The sequence below is a fragment of the Phoxinus phoxinus genome (genome assembly GCF_949152265.1).
Source record: "Phoxinus phoxinus genome assembly, chromosome: 24".
NCBI lineage: Eukaryota > Metazoa > Chordata > Actinopteri > Cypriniformes > Leuciscidae > Phoxinus > Phoxinus phoxinus.
In genome coordinates, this window is record NC_136899.1 from 23,038,126 (window position 1) to 23,057,351 (window position 19,226).

At 42.5% G+C, this 19,226-nt stretch overlaps 3 protein-coding genes across 7 annotated transcripts; all 3 read left to right on the forward strand.

The window, feature by feature from the left end:
- The first annotated feature begins 454 nt into the window (after positions 1-454).
- On the forward strand, positions 455-4,318 carry LOC306993138 (uncharacterized protein). Of its 4 annotated transcripts, XM_079602712.1 has the most exons (5): positions 474-586; positions 669-718; positions 804-1,744; positions 1,790-2,545; positions 2,591-4,111. In XM_079602712.1, the coding sequence occupies exons 1-5, from the start codon at positions 558-560 to the stop codon at positions 3,902-3,904; spliced, it is 3,090 nt and encodes a 1,029-aa protein (XP_079458838.1). In that variant the 5' UTR covers positions 474-557; the 3' UTR covers positions 3,905-4,111. The 4 variants fall into 4 exon arrangements, with proteins under 4 accessions (XP_079458836.1, XP_079458838.1, XP_079458837.1 ...); XM_079602711.1 differs by having other exon boundaries at positions 1,790-4,263; XM_079602713.1 differs by having other exon boundaries at positions 804-3,505; positions 3,695-3,981.
- A 1,953-nt stretch (positions 4,319-6,271) lies between these two features.
- LOC306993142 (uncharacterized protein) lies at positions 6,272-9,899 on the forward strand. 2 transcript variants are annotated; one of them, XM_079602725.1, is made up of 4 exons: positions 6,303-6,440; positions 6,522-6,571; positions 6,657-7,802; positions 7,899-9,590. In XM_079602725.1, the coding sequence occupies exons 1-4, from the start codon at positions 6,412-6,414 to the stop codon at positions 9,227-9,229; spliced, it is 2,556 nt and encodes an 851-aa protein (XP_079458851.1). In that variant the 5' UTR covers positions 6,303-6,411; the 3' UTR covers positions 9,230-9,590. The 2 variants fall into 2 exon arrangements, with proteins under 2 accessions (XP_079458850.1, XP_079458851.1); XM_079602724.1 differs by having other exon boundaries at positions 6,272-6,440; positions 6,657-9,899.
- Positions 9,900-11,973: 2,074 nt separating this feature from the next.
- LOC306993141 (uncharacterized protein) lies at positions 11,974-16,935 on the forward strand. The gene is made up of 3 exons (XM_079602723.1): positions 11,974-12,007; positions 13,623-13,672; positions 13,758-16,935. The coding sequence occupies exon 3, from the start codon at positions 14,093-14,095 to the stop codon at positions 16,856-16,858; it is 2,766 nt and encodes a 921-aa protein (XP_079458849.1). The 5' UTR covers positions 11,974-12,007; positions 13,623-13,672; positions 13,758-14,092; the 3' UTR covers positions 16,859-16,935.
- The last annotated feature ends 2,291 nt before the right edge of the window (positions 16,936-19,226 follow it).

Sequence of the window (19,226 nt, forward strand, 5' to 3'; positions counted from 1 at the left end):
ATAATTCATGAAATATTAGTATTTTCGCATTTGAGAAGTGCAGATAATAATGAGTTTAGCCACTCCTAAATATACCAAAAGTACACATTTGCAAGAACATTTTTTTATAACATCTGTTATCATTGAACAAAATATATTTTAATATAAAAACATATATGGCTGCTTGACCAAATCAATGCTAAGGCTTTTGCACAGTGAGCATACTACTTCTTCCTTAAATGTATTCTCACTGAATAAGAAATTAAGGATTTTAATTAATCCCCAAAAAGTATTTTGTGTGCTGTCTTTTTGTTTAGTAATCATAGTATAAAAAAGCAACTATCTTTAATGAAATGGCAGCTGTCATGATAAGAGTTGTAACACCTGAACCTAATAATTGAGTATTACATGTTCCCATGACAACTGATTGTCAGGAAACAATTGGTAAATGGCAGTTGCTGGCACTATAAAGAGTCTCATCAGGAAACACTAATATGTGTTGGAGGTCAAGCATGTTTTTTATGAATTTTTAGTGTTGGTGTTGTTGAGGTGGTTAGTTGTTGTATTTCTGTTTGGCCATGGAGGGTACCAATAGCCGACTCTTAAGGTATGATGATAAATTGTGGTATTTGTTAACAAGTGGCATTCATCTAACAAGGTGTTTTTTTGTTTTTTTTTTCCGTCTGCAGTCTTTCTTTGGCACTTCTCAGTCTTTGTGTCTTTGACCATTTTGGAAGTGGTAAGGTTTATCCAGGCAAGTTCTATAATTCATATTTGCTAGCATGTCTGTTTGATTCTTTCTTTCCCTTTTTGTTTTCTTCTAGTTGGTGGATTTGTCAGGAGTGGTTATCCTGTATACTATGAGGCTGCTTTCCCCATGCAGGGTGTGAAGCCGCGAAGTTCCTACAGCTGGTATGGTGCTGATGCATCAAATCCCATCAGTCCCCAAAGACCAAGGAGTAACACTTACAGTGCTGCACAAGTTAAGGGTGTGTATAGCAGTGTAAGCTATAGTCCTCAAAATGGCTCTTCTGGTTTTGGACCAGTGACTAATGTATATAAGCCTGGTTCTGACTCTGATGCTAGTAGTCAACTTCAAGGATCTCCGATATCTTCAGCTGGTAGTGGCAGTCTCGTTTCTGGTTCTGTGTCCACTGCAATGGGTTCAAGTATGCACATTGAGTCTTTACCTGAGCCAACACAGCTCAACTATCAAACTGTAGTACAGTCTAGTAATGAGTCTGTGGTGTCTAGTAGCCAGCAACTAGTACAGAACAGCTCCCAGTCCAGTGGCCAATTAGTGGAAGTCAGCTACCAGTCTGCAGTGCAGCCCATTGTCAAGCCTCAGAGAAGTAGACTTCAAGGTGTTTCCAAGTTATTTTCTGGTAACAGGCCAGTCCAGGTTTCAAGTTCTACCTTTTTTGTCAAGCCTTTGCAGCAGATAAATTATTCCTCACAACCCAGCTATCAGTTAGGGCAAGCCAGCTTTGGATATGGACTTGTGCCATCACTGAGTGGCCAGCAACTAGTGCAGTCACGATATGGTTCCACAGTTCAGCCTAGTGGTGTGCAGCTAGCACATTCAAGATACCAACTTGTGAACCAGCCCAGCCTCCAACAATCATCTCAAGCCAGCAGCCAGAACTCTGAACAAGCTGTCTCGCAATCTGTGGACCAGTCCAGTGGCCTGCAAACAGCCCAAGCCAGCTCACAATCTGTTGAACTGTCAGGTAGCCTGCTGTCATCCCAAGCCAGCTCTCAGTCTGTGGACCAGTCTGGCATCCAACAACCAGCCCAAGCCAGCTCTCAGTCTGTGGACCAGTCTGGAATCCAACAACCATCCCAAGCCAGCTCACAATATGTTGAGCTTTCAGGTAGCCTGCTCTCAGCCCAAGCCAGCTCTCAGTCTGTGGACCAGTCTGGAATCCAACAACCAGCCCAAGCCAACCCTCAGTCTGTGGACCAGTCTGGAATCCAACAACCATCAGAAGCCAGCTCACAATCTGTTGAACTGTCAGGTAGTCTGCTGTCATCACAAGCCAGTTCACATTCTGTTGACCAGTCTGGCATCCAACAACCATCCCAAGCCAGCTCACAGTCTGTGGACCAGTCTGGAATCCAACAACCATCCCAAGCCAGCTCACAATCTGTTGAACTGTCAGGTAGTCTGCTGTCATCACAAGCCAGTTCACAGTCTGTAGACCAGTCTGGCATCCAACAACCATCCCAAGCCAGCTCACAGTCTGTGGACCAGTCTGGCATCCAACAACCAGCCCAATCCAGCTCACAATCTGGCCTGCCGGCAGCACAAGCCAATTACCAGATTGTGCCCCAGCTTGGTTTCCAAAAACCTACACAAACTGGCTCCCAATTAGTCAACTGGCCCATTGGTCTGCAGTTGTCTCAAGCAAGATACCAGTCTGTAGTCTGGCCTAGTGGCCAACATCCAGGACAGGCCAGCTACCAGTCTGTGTCCCAGCCCAGCAGTCTGCAATCAAGCCAAGCCAGATACCAGTCTCTGTCCTTGCCCAGCAGTCTGCAGTCAGCACAAGCCCGTTACCAGTCTGTGGACCAGCCCAGCAGTCTGCAGTCAGCACAAGCCCGTTACCAGTCTGTGGACCAGCCCAGCAGTCTGCAATCAAGCCAAGCCAGATACCAGTCTCTGTCCTTGCCCAGCAGTCTGCAGTCAGCACAAGCCCGTTACCAGTCTGTGGACCAGCCCAGCAGTCTGCAATCAAGCCAAGCCAGATACCAGTCTCTGTCCTTGCCCAGTGGCCTGCAGTCAGCCCAAGCCCGTTACCAGTCTGTGGACCAGCCCAGTAGCCTGCAACCAGCAAAAGCCCGTTACCAGTCTGTGGACCAGCGCAGTGGCCTGCAGTCTGCCCAAGCACGTTACCAGTCTGTGGACCAGCCCAGCAGTCTGCAATCAAGCCAAGCCAGATACCAGTCTCTGTCCTTGCCCAGTAGTCTGCAGTCAGCACAAGCCCGTTACCAGTCTGTGGACCAGCTAAGCGGTCTGCAATCAGGCCAGACCAGCTACCAGTCTCTGTCCCAGCCCAGCAGTCTGCAGTCAGCACAAGCCCGTTACCAGTCTGTGGACCAGCTAAGCGGTCTGCAATCAGGCCAGACCAGCTACCAGTCTCTGTCCCAGCCCAGTAGTCTGCAGTCAGCACAAGCCAGTTACCAGTCTGTGTCCCAGCCCAGTGGCCTGCAGTCAGCCCAAGCCCGTTACCAGTCTGTTGACCAGCGCAGTGGCCTGCAGTCTGCCCAAGCACGTTACCAGTCTGTGGACCAGCTAAGTGGTCTGCAATTAGGCCAAGCCAGCTACCAGTCTCTTTCCCAGCCCAGTAGTCTGCAGTCAGCACAAGCCAGTTACCAGTCTGTGGACCAGCTAAGCGGTCTGCAATCAGGCCAGACCAGCTACCAGTCTCTGTCCCGGCCCAGCAGTCTGCAGTCAGCACAAGCCCGTTACCAGTCTGTTTCCCAGCCCACTGGCCTGCAATCAGCACAAGCCCGTTACCAGTCTGTGGACCAGCTAAGCGGTCTGCAATCAGGCCAAGCCAGCTACCAGTCTCTGTCCCAGCCCAGCAGTCTGCAGTCAGCACAAGCCAGTTACCAGTCTGTGGACCAGCCCAGTGGCCTGCAACCAGCAAAAGCCCGTTACCAGTCTCTGTCCCGGCCCAGCGGTCTGCAGTCAGGACAAGCCCGTTACCAGTCTGTGGACCAGCTAAGCGGTCTGCAATCAGCACAAGCCCAGTACCAGTCTGTGTCCCGGCAGCCCAGTAAAATACCACTTCAACCTATTAGTCTGATGCAGTCTGTCCAGCCTGGCTTTCAATATCCAGCACCTCTACACTCTCAGACTACTCAAAATAAGCATGTATCTCCAGGCATATTGAGGTTGTTGCATCAAGTGAAGTCATAGCTCCATACTTTGCCTTGTTTTCTTCATTTAGTGTTTGCTTCGGTGTTTGAAAAAAATAAATAAACTCCCCTGTAACCAATTGTCTCCTTGCAGTTTTAGTATTGTTTGTGCTGCATTAGCATGTCCTCATCTTTGTTTAACATAATCTGCTTTGTTCTCTCCTACGTTTACACCTGGAGATGAGTTTTGGTTGATCAGATCAAAAGTGTATGCTAAAAAAAGGTGTAAAATGTTGAGCTTATCAACTTTCAACAACTAGTTGAATGCATTTGATTAAATTGCTTAGTGTTAACGCTCATGTGGTAGACTGTTCAAATGGCTATGACTGACCCAATGCATTAACATAATGTGAAGCATACCACCCTTCCAACAGTTTAAGTGTGCTATCAGTATACTTTTTTAACAAATTAAACTGAAACTATATTTTTTAAATATACGTTATCTACTTTGAAAACTACTTAAAATTACACTTAAGTATACTTGACATGCTGACAGAAAAGTCTAAGTCTATTTAGCCTATATTTGTACAATTTTTGATCAAGATGTACTGAAAACTATTCTTGGCTGCTTGTTCACTATTTCATAAACAATTGATTTTTGGAGAATTTGTTTGCTAATTCTGAGTATCTGAATTTTTTGTAGTCCAGTGTTAGTATACATAGGAATTTATATCAAATCTACTTCACTCTTTCACCTCCATTGACTGAATTTTCCAGCCAGCCATGTGTTCACTGTTTTCACGTTAGGGGCGCTATAACACATCTTGGAAAGTGTACAGAATCTCCCGATTAAAACCGGGGTAAAGAAGCCGCAGTCAAGTCACCTTTATTTATATAGTGCTATTTAACATTATTAAATGTTTTTTTTGTTTTATTTAAGCTTTTTGCTTCACACAAAAATTGGCCAAGGATCTTCTTTAAAATGAGACCAAACTTAATTCTGTGCTCCAAAGCTTCAAATTTTTATGACAGTTTTTTTGAAAGGGACAGTTTTGTACTCTGAGGACCTCAGAGTAACTTTTTTTCAAATTGATGCTCAAGAGGTTACACCCTGGCCTCACGCCAAATAATGACAGATTGCAAAATTGGTGCGTTTTATTCAACTCCAGATTTTGAGGGAGATCATAGTTTTCAGCCACTTGGTTTCAAAATTCCACTTGTTATTTAGAAACTAGAAAGCCTTATTAGAACATGAATGTGGTCTTCATAAACATTCAAAGGATTTTAAACCGTTCACCTGCAAGAAGATGCAAAAGACACACGCGCTGTTTTCTGTGCCATTACTGCACCATTATTGAACTGAGCTCTCTTTTGTGTCTTGTCACGCTTAAACGGATGAATACACTCGAAATTATGTCAAAATGGCAGTTTTGGCGAGTATCCTCCTAAGCCCAGGGTTAAAATAAAAAGTCTTAATCAACGTAAACAGTTGGGAGAAAATCAGATCCATGCATTTGGTCTTAAAAAGAAAATGTAGCCTAAAACTCTGCTCATGACTGAATAACAGCTTTAGTAAATATGAATACATATAAATAATACATTATAGTATTTTCTACCTAAATACTGTTAAGCCTAAATATGTTTATTTCATTTGTATCTTTGTTCTAATGTGCTATTACTTGTAATTAAAAGACACTTAAAGTGTCTTTATTTAACATTATTTATTCAAATATTATTTATTTATTTAGAAACTCCTTAGTGTTGAGCCCAGTGTGTTTATATATTTCCTTTTAAGACCTTGTCTTTTTGTTATAAAATAAAGTTATGTCCTTTCAACTGAATCCCCCCCCCCCCCAAAAAAAAAAAAAAAAAAACTGATGAGGGTCTCATCTGAACACAGCTTTCACCACAGGAAAGCTCACAGGAATAGTCCTGCTAGATTTTAATGTTGGCATGTATTTACTCATAACAAATCTGAAAGAAAATGATCAGTGTGCTCTAGTTTTCAAATAGTTTCAATAAAGACGAAAAAATATTAGTATTTTCGCATTTGAGAAGTGCAGATAATGAGTTTAGCAACTCCTAAATATACCAAAAGTACAAATTTGCAAGAACATTTTTTTATAACATCTGTTATCATTGAACAAAATATATTTTAATATAAAAACATATATGGCTGCTTGACCAAATCAATGCTAAGGCTTTTGCACAGTGAGCATACTACTTCTTCCTTAAATGTATTCTCACTGAATAAGAAATTAAGGATTTCAATTAATCCCCAAAAAGTATTTTGTGTGCTGTCTTTTTGTTTAGTAATCATAGTATAAAAAAGCAACTATCTTTAATGAAATGGCAGCTGTCATGATAAGAGTTGTAACACCTGAACCTAATAATTGAGTATTACATGTTCCCATGACAACTGATTGTCAGGAAACAATTGGTAAATGGCAGTTGCTGGCACTATAAAGAGTCTCATCAGGAAACACTAATATGTGTTGGAGGTCAAGCATGTTTTTTATGAATTTTTAGTGTTGTTGAGGTGGTTAGTTGTTGTATTTCTGTTTGGCCATGGAGGGTACCAATAGCCGACTCTTAAGGTATGATGATAAATTGTGGTATTTGTTAACAAGTGGCATTCATCTAACAAGGTGTTTTTTTGTTTTTTTTTCCGTCTGCAGTCTTTCTTTGGCACTTCTCAGTCTTTGTGTCTTTGACCATTTTGGAAGTGGTAAGGTTTATCCAGGCAAGTTCTATAATTCATATTTGCTAGCATGTCTGTTTGATTCTTTCTTTCCCTTTTTGTTTTTTTCTAGTTGGTGGATTTGTCAGGAGTGGTTATCCTGTATACTATGAGGCTGCTTTCCCCATGCAGGGTGTGAAGCCGCGAAGTTCCTACAGCTGGTATGGTGCTGATGCATCAAATCCCATCAGTCCCCAAAGACCAAGGAGTAACACTTACAGTGCTGCACAAGTTAAGGGTGTGTATAGCAGTGTAAGCTATAGTCCTCAAAATGGCTCTTCTGGTTTTGGACCAGTGACTAATGTATATAAGCCTGGTTCTGACTCTGATGCTAGTAGTCAACTTCAAGGATCTCCGATATCTTCAGCTGGTAGTGGCAGTCTCGTTTCTGGTTCTGTGTCCACTGCAATGGGTTCAAGTATGCACATTGAGTCTTTACCTGAGCCAACACAGCTCAACTATCAAACTGTAGTACAGTCTAGTAATGAGTCTGTGGTGTCTAGTAGCCAGCAACTAGTACAGAACAGCTCCCAGTCCAGTGGCCAATTAGTGGAAGTCAGCTACCAGTCTGCAGTGCAGCCCATTGTCAAGCCTCAGAGAAGTAGACTTCAAGTTGTTTCCAAGTTATTTTCTGGTAACAGGCCAGTCCAGGTTTCAAGTTCTACCTTTTTTGTCAAGCCTTTGCAGCAGATAAATTATTCCTCACAACCCAGCTATCAGTTAGGGCAAGCCAGCTTTGGATATGGACTTGTGCCATCACTGAGTGGCCAGCAACTAGTGCAGTCACGATATGGTTCCACAGTTCAGCCTAGTGGTGTGCAGCTAGCACATTCAAGATACCAACTTGTGAACCAGCCCATTCTCCAACAATCATCTCAAGCCAGCAGCCAGAACTCTGAACAAGCTGTCTCGCAATCTGTGGACCAGTCCAGTGGCCTGCAAACAGCCCAAGCCAGCTCACAATCTGTTGAACTGTCAGGTAGCCTGCTGTCATCCCAAGCCAGCTCTCAGTCTGTGGACCAGTCTGGCATCCAACAACCATCCCAAGCCAGCTCACAATCTGTTGAACTGTCAGGTAGCCTGCTGTCAGCCCAAGCCAGCTCTCAGTCTGTGGACCAGTCTGGCATCCAACAACCAGCCCAATCCAGCTCTCAGTCTGTGGACCAGTCTGGAATCCAACAACCATCCCAAGCCAGCTCACAATATGTTGAGCTTTCAGGTAGCCTGCTGTCATCCCAAGCCAGCTCTCAGTCTGTGGACCAGTCTGGAATCCAACAACCATCCCAAGCCAGCTCACAATATGTTGAGCTTTCAGGTAGCCTGCTCTCAGCCCAAGCCAGCTCTCAGTCTGTGGACCAGTCTGGAATCCAACAACCAGCCCAAGCCAACCCTCAGTCTGTGGACCAGTCTGGAATCCAACAACCATCAGAAGCCAGCTCACAATCTGTTGAACTGTCAGGTAGTCTGCTGTCATCACAAGCCAGTTCACATTCTGTTGACCAGTCTGGCATCCAACAACCATCCCAAGCCAGCTCACAGTCTGTGGACCAGTCTGGAATCCAACAACCATCCCAAGGCAGCTCACAATCTGTTGAACTGTCAGGTAGTCTGCTGTCATCACAAGCCAGTTCACAGTCCGTAGACCAGTCTGGCATCCAACAACCATCCCAAGCCAGCTCACAGTCTGTGGACCAGTCTGGCATCCAACAACCAGCCCAATCCAGCTCACAATCTGGCCTGCCGGCAGCACAAGCTAATTACCAGATTGTGCCCCAGCTTGGTTTCCAAAAACCTACACAAACTGGCTCCCAATCAGTCAACTGGCCCATTGGTCTGCAGTTGTCTCAAGCAAGATACCAGTCTGTGGTCTGGCCTAGTGGCCAACTTCCAGGACAGGCCAGCTACCAGTCTGTGTCCCAGCCCAGCAGTCTGCAATCAAGCCAAGCCAGATACCAGTCTCTGTCCTTGCCCAGCAGTCTGCAGTCAGCTCAAGCCCGTTACCAGTCTGTGGACCAGCCCAGCAGTCTGCAGTCAGCACAAGCCCGTTACCAGTCTGTGGACCAGCCCAGCAGTCTGCAATCAAGCCAAGCCAGATACCAGTCTCTGTCCTTGCCCAGCAGTCTGCAGTCAGCCCAAGCCCGTTACCAGTCTGTGGACCAGCCCAGTGGCCTGCAACCAGCAAAAGCCCGTTACCAGTCTCTGTCCCAGCCCAGCAGTCTGCAGTCAGCCCAAGCCCGTTACCAGTCTGTGGACCAGATAAGTGGTCTGCAATCAGGCCAAACCAGCTACCAGTCTCTGTCCCGGCCCAGCAGTCTGCAGTCAGGACAAGCCCGTTACCAGTCTGTGGACCAGCTAAGTGGGCTGCAATCAGGCCAAACCAGCTACCAGTCTCTGTCACAGCCCAGCGGTCTGCAGTCAGGACAAGCCCGTTACCAGTCTGTGGACCAGCTAAGCGGTCTGCAATCAGCACAAGCCCAGTACCAGTCTGTGTCCCGGCAACCCAGTAAAATACCACTTCAACCTATTAGTCTGATGCAGTCTGTCCAGCCTGGCTTTCAATATCCAGCACCTCTACACTCTCAGACTACTCAAAATAAGCATGTATCTCCAGGCATATTGAGGTTGTTGCATCAAGTGAAGTCATAGCTTCATACTTTGCCTTGTTTTCTTCATTCAGTGTTTGCTTCGGTGTTTGAAAAATAAATAAACTCCCCTGTAACCAATTGTCTCCTTGCAGTTTTAGTATTGTTTGTGCTGCATTAGCATGTCCTCATCTTTGTTTAACATAATCTGCTTTGTTCTCTCCTACGTTTACACCTGGAGATGAGTTTTGGTTGATCAGATCAAAAGTGTATGCTTAAAAAAAGGTGTAAAATGTTGAGCTTATCAACTTTCAACAACTAGTTGAATGCATTTGATTAGATTGCTTAGTGTTAACGCTCATGTGGTAGACTGTTCAAATGGCCATGAATGACCAACTGACCCAATGCATTAACATAATGTGAAGCATACCACCCTTCCAACAGTTTAAGTGTGCTATCAGTATACTTTTTTAACAAATTAAACTGAAACTATATTTTTTAAATATACGTTATCTACTTTGAAAACTACTTAAAATTACACTTAAGTATACTTGACATGCTGGCAGAAAAGTCTAAGTCTATTTAGCCTATATTTGTACAATTTTTGATCAAGATGTACTGAAAACTATTCTTGGCTGCTTGTTCACGATTTCATAAACAATTGATTTTTGGAGAATTTGTTTGCTAATTCTGAGTATCTGAATTTTTTGTAGTCCAGTGTTAGGGCCAATCCCAATTCTACCCCTTACCCCTTCACTTTCCCCTTCCCCTCTGTTTTGAGCGTGCACGTGAAGGGGTAGGGCTGTCTCAATTCTCTTTTGGTTGGAGGGGAAGGGCTAAGGGGAAGGGCCAGATAGCCCTTCAAACGAAGATTTTTTGGGACCACACTTCAAACGAAGGGGTATGAGAAGCTATTTAGCCTATATTTGTACAATTTTTGATCAAGATGTACTGAAAACTATTCTTGGCTGCTTGTTCACTATTTCATAAACAATTGATTTTTGGAGAATTTGTTTGCTAATTCTGAGTATCTGAATTTTTTGTAGTCCAGTGTTAGTATACATAGGAATTTATATCAAATCTACTTCACTCTTTCACCTCCATTGACTGAATTTTCCAGCCAGCCATGTGTTCACTGTTTTCACGGTAGGGGCGCTATAACACATCTTGGAAAGTGTACAGAATCTCCCGATTAAAACCGGGGTAAAGAAGCCGCAGTCAAGTCACCTTTATTTATATAGTGCTATTTAACATTATTAAATGTTTTTTTGTTTTATTTAAGCTTTTTGCTTCACACAAAAATTGGCCAAGGATCTTCTTTAAAATGAGACCAAACTTAATTCTGTGCTCCAAAGCTTCAAATTTTTATGACAGTTTTTTTTGAAAGGGACAGTTTTGTACTCTGAGGACCTCAGAGTAACTTTTTTTCAAATTGCTGCTCAAGAGGTTACACCCTGGCCTCACGCCAAATAATGACAGATTGCAAAATTGGTGCGTTTTATTCAACTCCAGATTTTGAGGGAGATCATAGTTTTCAGCCACTTGGTTTCAAAATTCCACTTGTTATTTAGAAACTAGAAAGCCGTATTAGAACATGAATGTGGTCTTCATAAACATTCAAAGGATTTTAAACCGTTCACCTGCAAGAAGATGCAAAAGACACACGCGCTGTTTTCTGTGCCATTACTGCACCATTATTGAACTGAGCTCTCTTTTGTGTCTTGTCACGCTTAAACGGATGAATACACTCGAAATTATGTCAAAATGGCAGTTTTGGCGAGTATCCTCCTAAGCCCAGAGTTAAAATAAAAAGTCTTAATCAACGTAAACAGTTGGGAGAAAATCAGATCCATGCATTTGGTCTTAAAAAGAAAATGTAGTCTAAAACTCTGCTCATGACTGAATAACAGCTTTAGTAAATATGAATACATATAAATAATACATTATAGTATTTTCTACCTAAATACTGTTAAGCCTAAATATGTTTATTTCATTTGTATCTTTGTTCTAATGTGCTATTACTTGTAATTAAAAGACACTTAAAGTGTCTTTATTTAACATTATTTATTCAAATATTATTTATTTATTTAGAAACTCCTTAGTGTTGAGCCCAGTGTGTTTATTTCCTTTTAAGACCTTGTCTTTTTGTTATAAAATAAAGTTATGTCCTTTCAACTGAATCCCCCCCAAAAAAAAAAAAAAAAAAAAAAAAAAACTGATGAGGGTCTCATCTGAACACAGCTTTCACCACAGGAAAGCTCACAGGAATAGTCCTGCTAGATTTTAATGTTGGCATGTATTTACTCATAACAAATCTGAAAGAAAATGATCAGTGTGCTCTAGTTTTCAAATAGTTTCAATAAAGACGAAAAAATATTAGTATTTTCGCATTTGAGAAGTGCAGATAATGAGTTTAGCCACTCCTAAATATACCAAAAGTACAAATTTGCAAGAATTTTTTTTTATAACATCTGTTATCATTGAACAAAATATATTTTAATATAAAAACATATATGGCTGCTTGACCAAATCAATGCTAAGGCTTTTGCACAGTGAGCATACTACTTCTTCCTTAAATGTATTCTCACTGAATAAGAAATTAAGGATTTTAATTAATCCCCAAAAAGTATTTTGTGTGCTGTCTTTTTGTTTAGTAATCATAGTATAAAAAAGCAACTATCTTTAATGAAATGGCAGCTGTCATGATAAGAGTTGTAACACCTGAACCTAATAATTGAGTATTACATGTTCCCATGACAACTGATTGTCAGGAAACAATTGGTAAATGGCAGTTGCTGGCACTATAAAGAGTCTCATCAGGAAACACTAATATGTGTTGGAGGTCAAGCATGTTTTTTATGAATTTTTAGTGTTGGTGTTGTTGAGGTGGTTAGTTGTTGTATTTCTGTTTGGCCATGGAGGGTACCAATAGCCGACTCTTAGGCCACATCCACACGAAGCCAGAGCTTTCCCTATCCGATATTTTTTTTGCCTCGTTCTAAAAAATAATTCCGTAAACACGGCGTCGTCTCAAGAAATATCTGCGTACACACGAAACCACTGAAACCGACTCAAAACGATGTAATATACATCCCAGACCAGTATGTGGCGCTGTAATTCTGCCATATAGATACAATAAAAACGGAGAAGAAGACTTTGAGCATGCGCATAAACCTTGCGCGCTGTATACAATAATATTAGGCACAGTAGCTTCTTCTTTTCTTTTTTACCAAGAACTTTATTAAACAATATGAACAACCATAAATGGCCTGGTACAATAGGGATGAGTCACGAATCACGATATTCAATTAGTTATCGGACTCATAAAGCTTGCCACAAAGAACCGGCAAAAGTAATGAATGAGTCAAATATAGCAAGGAGACATTTTAACAGTTTAAAAGTAGACATTTCAAGCATTCTATATATTTCTGAGTTTCGGTTAATTTATGAGACGAGTTCCAGTTCACGAGCAATGCAAGTTATATTGCGCCGGCGCGTCCATGTCATGATTATAATGTCAGCTATATTTGCTTCTTATTTATTAAATCCAGGCAATTGGTTGATGAAACTTTGATTAAAATTAAGATACAATTTATACAAAACGAAATTCACTTTAAAGAAAGGCGTTATACAAACCAGCTTTATATAAAACAAAACTTAATGTGGTCAAAATGATGTCTCCCGCTATATTGCGCATCTTATGATTACTCATGCTGTTCACTTTCATAAATCAACATAGATGAAATAAAAAATAACATATTATTTAAACATAAATATGAAACTAAATACATTTTCTGTAATGGCTACAACAGGCTTACTGAGAAATGTAATGTCGGAGTGGAATTTGAGCGAGCGCCGTTGTGCCGGCGAGCATGTGCGTTTTTTGAACAGCCTAATAATCAAATAATTCCCAGTGATCGTCGAATATTTTTTTAGTTTGAAATGCCCATCCCTACAAAATACGAAATGTCTTAATCAGACAACAGACCAGCACCATAGCATAATAAAAATATAAAGAAATACAATGAAAATACATTTAAGTAGGCTAAATAATATCTAAAGTAGGTAATAAAAGAGGTTCAGTAGCTTCTGCAGCATTATATTATATTTTTATACAAGCAGTCGGCAGGTGTTGTTGACGTGACTAGCAGTGTCCGACTAGTCGACATGACATCATCGTTTCACAAAATATACGGATTGGCTGTACACACGAAAACGCAAGCGTGTCGTTTTCAGATTTATCCACTTTGGGACCCGGTTTCAAAAAATAGCGGTTTCAGTCTCTCAAAACGCCGGATCCGTCTGGACGAAACGCCAATACGACACAAAATTTGTCCGTATACAGCTAAACGCGTCTCCGTGTGGACAGGGCCTTAAGGTATGATGATAAATTGTGGTATTTGTTAACAAGTGGCATTCATCTAACAAGGTGTTTTTTTGTTTTTTTCCGTCTGCAGTCTTTCTTTGGCACTTCTCAGTCTTTGTGTCTTTGACCATTTTGGAAGTGGTAAGGTTTATCCAGGCAAGTTCTATAATTCATATTTGCTAGCATGTCTGTTTGATTCTTTCTTTCCCTTTTTGTTTTCTTCTAGTTGGTGGATTTGTCAGGAGTGGTTATCCTGTATACTATGAGGCTGCTTTCCCCATGCAGGGTGTGAAGCCGCGAAGTTCCTACAGCTGGTATGGTGCTGATGCATAAAATCCCATCAGTCCCCAAAGACCAAGGAGTAACACTTACAGTGCTGCACAAGTTAAGGGTGTGTATAGCAGTGTAAGCTATAGTCCTCAAAATGGCTCTTCTGGTTTTGGACCAGTGACTAATGTATATAAGCCTGGTTCTGACTCTGATGCTAGTAGTCAACTTCAAGGATCTCCGATATCTTCAGCTGGTAGTGGCAGTCTCGTTTCTGGTTCTGTGTCCACTGCAATGGGTTCAAGTATGCACATTGAGTCTTTACCTGAGCCAACACAGCTCAACTATCAAACTGTAGTACAGTCTAGTAATGAGTCTGTGGTGTCTAGTAGCCAGCAACTAGTACAGAACAGCTCCCAGTCCAGTGGCCAATTAGTGGAAGTCAGCTACCAGTCTGCAGTGCAGCCCATTGTCAAGCCTCAGAGAAGTAGACTTCAAGGTGTTTCCAAGTTATTTTCTGGTAACAGGCCAGTCCAGGTTTCAAGTTCTACCTTTTTTGTCAAGCCTTTGCAGCAGATAAATTATTCCTCACAACCCAGCTATCAGTTAGGGCAAGCCAGCTTTGGATATGGACTTGTGCCATCACTGAGTGGCCAGCAACTAGTGCAGTCACGATATGGTTCCACAGTTCAGCCTAGTGGTGTGCAGCTAGCACATTCAAGATACCAACTTGTGAACCAGCCCAGCCTCCAACAATCATCTCAAGCCAGCAGCCAGAACTCTGAACAAGCTGTCTCGCAATCTGTGGACCAGTCCAGTGGCCTGCAAACAGCCCAAGCCAGCTCACAATCTGTTGAACTGTCAGGTAGCCTGCTGTCATCCCAAGCCAGCTCTCAGTCTGTGGACCAGTCTGGCATCCAACAACCAGCCCAAGCCAGCTCTCAGTCTGTGGACCAGTCTGGAATCCAACAACCATCCCAAGCCAGCTCACAATATGTTGAGCTTTCAGGTAGCCTGCTCTCAGCCCAAGCCAGCTCTCAGTCTGTGGACCAGTCTGGAATCCAACAACCAGCCCAAGCCAACCCTCAGTCTGTGGACCAGTCTGGAATCCAACAACCATCAGAAGCCAGCTCACAATCTGTTGAACTGTCAGGTAGTCTGCTGTCATCACAAGCCAGTTCACATTCTGTTGACCAGTCTGGCATCCAACAACCATCCCAAGCCAGCTCACAGTCTGTGGACCAGTCTGGAATCCAACAACCATCCCAAGCCAGCTCACAATCTGTTGAACTGTCAGGTAGTCTGCTGTCATCACAAGCCAGTTCACAGTCTGTAGACCAGTCTGGCATCCAACAACCATCCCAAGCCAGCTCACAGTCTGTGGACCAGTCTGGCATCCAACAACCAGCCCAATCCAGCTCACAATCTGGCCTGCCGGCAGCACAAGCCAATTACCAGATTGTGCCCCAGCTTGGTTTCCAAAAACCTACACAAACTGGCTCCCAATTAGTCAACTGGCCCATTGGTCTGCAGTTGTCTCAAGCAAGATACCAGTCTGTAGTCTGGCCTAGTGGCCAACATCCAGGACAGGCCAGCTACCAGTCTGTGTCCCAGCCCAGCAGTCTGCAATCAAGCCAAGCCAGATACCAGTCTCTGTCCTTGCCCAGCAGTCTGCAGTCAGCACAAGCCCGTTACCAGTCTGTGGACCAGCCCAGCAGTCTGCAGTCAGCACAAGCCCGTTACCAGTCTGTGGACCAGCCCAGCAGTCTGCAATCAAGCCAAGCCAGATACCAGTCTCTGTCCTTGCCCAGCAGTCTGCAGTCAGCACAAGCCCGTTACCAGTCTGTGGACCAGCCCAGCAGTCTGCAATCAAGCCAAGCCAGATACCAGTCTCTGTCCTTGCCCAGTGGCCTGCAGTCAGCCCAAGCCCGTTACCAGTCTGTGGACCAGCCCAGTAGCCTGCAACCAGCAAAAGCCCGTTACCAGTCTGTGGACCAGCGCAGTGGCCTGCAGTCTGCCCAAGCACGTTACCAGTCTGTGGACCAGCCCAGCAGTCTGCAATCAAGCCAAGCCAGATACCAGTCTCTGTCCTTGCCCAGTAGTCTGCAGTCAGCACAAGCCCGTTACCAGTCTGTGGACCAGCTAAGCGGTCTGCAATCAGGCCAGACCAGCTACCAGTCTCTGTCCCAGCCCAGCAGTCTGCAGTCAGCACAAGCCCGTTACCAGTCTGTGGACCAGCTAAGCGGTCTGCAATCAGGCCAGACCAGCTACCAGTCTCTGTCCCAGCCCAGTAGTCTGCAGTCAGCACAAGCCAGTTACCAGTCTGTGTCCCAGCCCAGTGGCCTGCAGTCAGCCCAAGCCCGTTACCAGTCTGTTGACCAGCGCAGTGGCCTGCAGTCTGCCCAAGCACGTTACCAGTCTGTGGACCAGCTAAGTGGTCTGCAATTAGGCCAAGCCAGCTACCAGTCTCTTTCCCAGCCCAGTAGTCTGCAGTCAGCACAAGCCAGTTACCAGTCTGTGGACCAGCTAAGCGGTCTGCAATCAGGCCAGACCAGCTACCAGTCTCTGTCCCGGCCCAGCAGTCTGCAGTCAGCACAAGCCCGTTACCAGTCTGTTTCCCAGCCCACTGGCCTGCAATCAGCACAAGCCCGTTACCAGTCTGTGGACCAGCTAAGCGGTCTGCAATCAGGCCAAGCCAGCTACCAGTCTCTGTCCCAGCCCAGCAGTCTGCAGTCAGCACAAGCCAGTTACCAGTCTGTGGACCAGCCCAGTGGCCTGCAACCAGCAAAAGCCCGTTACCAGTCTCTGTCCCGGCCCAGCGGTCTGCAGTCAGGACAAGCCCGTTACCAGTCTGTGGACCAGCTAAGCGGTCTGCAATCAGCACAAGCCCAGTACCAGTCTGTGTCCCGGCAGCCCAGTAAAATACCACTTCAACCTATTAGTCTGATGCAGTCTGTCCAGCCTGGCTTTCAATATCCAGCACCTCTACACTCTCAGACTACTCAAAATAAGCATGTATCTCCAGGCATATTGAGGTTGTTGCATCAAGTGAAGTCATAGCTCCATACTTTGCCTTGTTTTCTTCATTTAGTGTTTGCTTCGGTGTTTGAAAAAAATAAATAAACTCCCCTGTAACCAATTGTCTCCTTGCAGTTTTAGTATTGTTTGTGCTGCATTAGCATGTCCTCATCTTTGTTTAACATAATCTGCTTTGTTCTCTCCTACGTTTACACCTGGAGATGAGTTTTGGTTGATCAGATCAAAAGTGTATGCTAAAAAAAGGTGTAAAATGTTGAGCTTATCAACTTTCAACAACTAGTTGAATGCATTTGATTAAATTGCTTAGTGTTAACGCTCATGTGGTAGACTGTTCAAATGGCTATGACTGACCCAATGCATTAACATAATGTGAAGCATACCACCCTTCCAACAGTTTAAGTGTGCTATCAGTATACTTTTTTAACAAATTAAACTGAAACTATATTTTTTAAATATACGTTATCTACTTTGAAAACTACTTAAAATTACACTTAAGTATACTTGACATGCTGACAGAAAAGTCTAAGTCTATTTAGCCTATATTTGTACAATTTTTGATCAAGATGTACTGAAAACTATTCTTGGCTGCTTGTTCACTATTTCATAAACAATTGATTTTTGGAGAATTTGTTTGCTAATTCTGAGTATCTGAATTTTTTGTAGTCCAGTGTTAGTATACATAGGAATTTATATCAAATCTACTTCACTCTTTCACCTCCATTGACTGAATTTTCCAGCCAGCCATGTGTTCACTGTTTTCACGTTAGGGGCGCTATAACACATCTTGGAAAGTGTACAGAATCTCCCGATTAAAACCGGGGTAAAGAAGCCGCAGTCAAGTCACCTTTATTTATATAGTGCTATTTAACATTATTAAATGTTTTTTTTGTTTTATTTAAGCTTTTTGCTTCACACAAAAATTGGCCAAGGATCTTCTTTAAAATGAGACCAAACTTAATTCTGTGCTCCAAAGCTTCAAATTTTTATGACAGTTTTTTTGAAAGGGACAGTTTTGTACTCTGAGGACCTCAGAGTAACTTTTTTTCAAATTGATGCTCAAGAGGTTACACCCTGGCCTCACGCCAAATAATGACAGATTGCAAAATTGGTGCGTTTTATTCAACTCCAGATTTTGAGGGAGATCATAGTTTTCAGCCACTTGGTTTCAAAATTCCACTTGTTATTTAGAAACTAGAAAGCCTTATTAGAACATGAATGTGGTCTTCATAAACATTCAAAGGATTTTAAACCGTTCACCTGCAAGAAGATGCAAAAGACACACGCGCTGTTTTCTGTGCCATTACTGCACCATTATTGAACTGAGCTCTCTTTTGTGTCTTGTCACGCTTAAACGGATGAATACACTCGAAATTATGTCAAAATGGCAGTTTTGGCGAGTATCCTCCTAAGCCCAGGGTTAAAATAAAAAGTCTTAATCAACGTAAACAGTTGGGAGAAAATCAGATCCATGCATTTGGTCTTAAAAAGAAAATGTAGCCTAAAACTCTGCTCATGACTGAATAACAGCTTTAGTAAATATGAATACATATAAATAATACATTATAGTATTTTCTACCTAAATACTGTTAAGCCTAAATATGTTTATTTCATTTGTATCTTTGTTCTAATGTGCTATTACTTGTAATTAAAAGACACTTAAAGTGTCTTTATTTAACATTATTTATTCAAATATTATTTATTTATTTAGAAACTCCTTAGTGTTGAGCCCAGTGTGTTTATATATTTCCTTTTAAGACCTTGTCTTTTTGTTATAAAATAAAGTTATGTCCTTTCAACTGAATCCCCCCCCCCCCCAAAAAAAAAAAAAAAAAAAACTGATGAGGGTCTCATCTGAACACAGCTTTCACCACAGGAAAGCTCACAGGAATAGTCCTGCTAGATTTTAATGTTGGCATGTATTTACTCATAACAAATCTGAAAGAAAATGATCAGTGTGCTCTAGTTTTCAAATAGTTTCAATAAAGACGAAAAAATATTAGTATTTTCGCATTTGAGAAGTGCAGATAATGAGTTTAGCAACTCCTAAATATACCAAAAGTACAAATTTGCAAGAACATTTTTTTATAACATCTGTTATCATTGAACAAAATATATTTTAATATAAAAACATATATGGCTGCTTGACCAAATCAATGCTAAGGCTTTTGCACAGTGAGCATACTACTTCTTCCTTAAATGTATTCTCACTGAATAAGAAATTAAGGATTTCAATTAATCCCCAAAAAGTATTTTGTGTGCTGTCTTTTTGTTTAGTAATCATAGTATAAAAAAGCAACTATCTTTAATGAAATGGCAGCTGTCATGATAAGAGTTGTAACACCTGAACCTAATAATTGAGTATTACATGTTCCCATGACAACTGATTGTC

Coding starts and splice junctions, on each gene's coding strand:
- LOC306993142 (XM_079602724.1), top strand. CDS start 6,412: ATGGAGGGTACCAATAGCCGACTCTTAAG. Junction 6,441..6,521: donor ACCAATAGCCGACTCTTAAG/GTATGATGATAA, acceptor TTCCGTCTGCAG/TCTTTCTTTGGCACTTCTCA. Junction 6,572..6,656: donor CTTTGACCATTTTGGAAGTG/GTAAGGTTTATC, acceptor GTTTTTTTCTAG/TTGGTGGATTTGTCAGGAGT.
- LOC306993141 (XM_079602723.1), top strand. CDS start 14,093: ATGGGTTCAAGTATGCACATTGAGTCTTTACCTGAGCCAACACAGCTC.
- LOC306993138 (XM_079602710.1), top strand. CDS start 558: ATGGAGGGTACCAATAGCCGACTCTTAAG. Junction 587..668: donor ACCAATAGCCGACTCTTAAG/GTATGATGATAA, acceptor TTCCGTCTGCAG/TCTTTCTTTGGCACTTCTCA. Junction 719..803: donor CTTTGACCATTTTGGAAGTG/GTAAGGTTTATC, acceptor GTTTTCTTCTAG/TTGGTGGATTTGTCAGGAGT.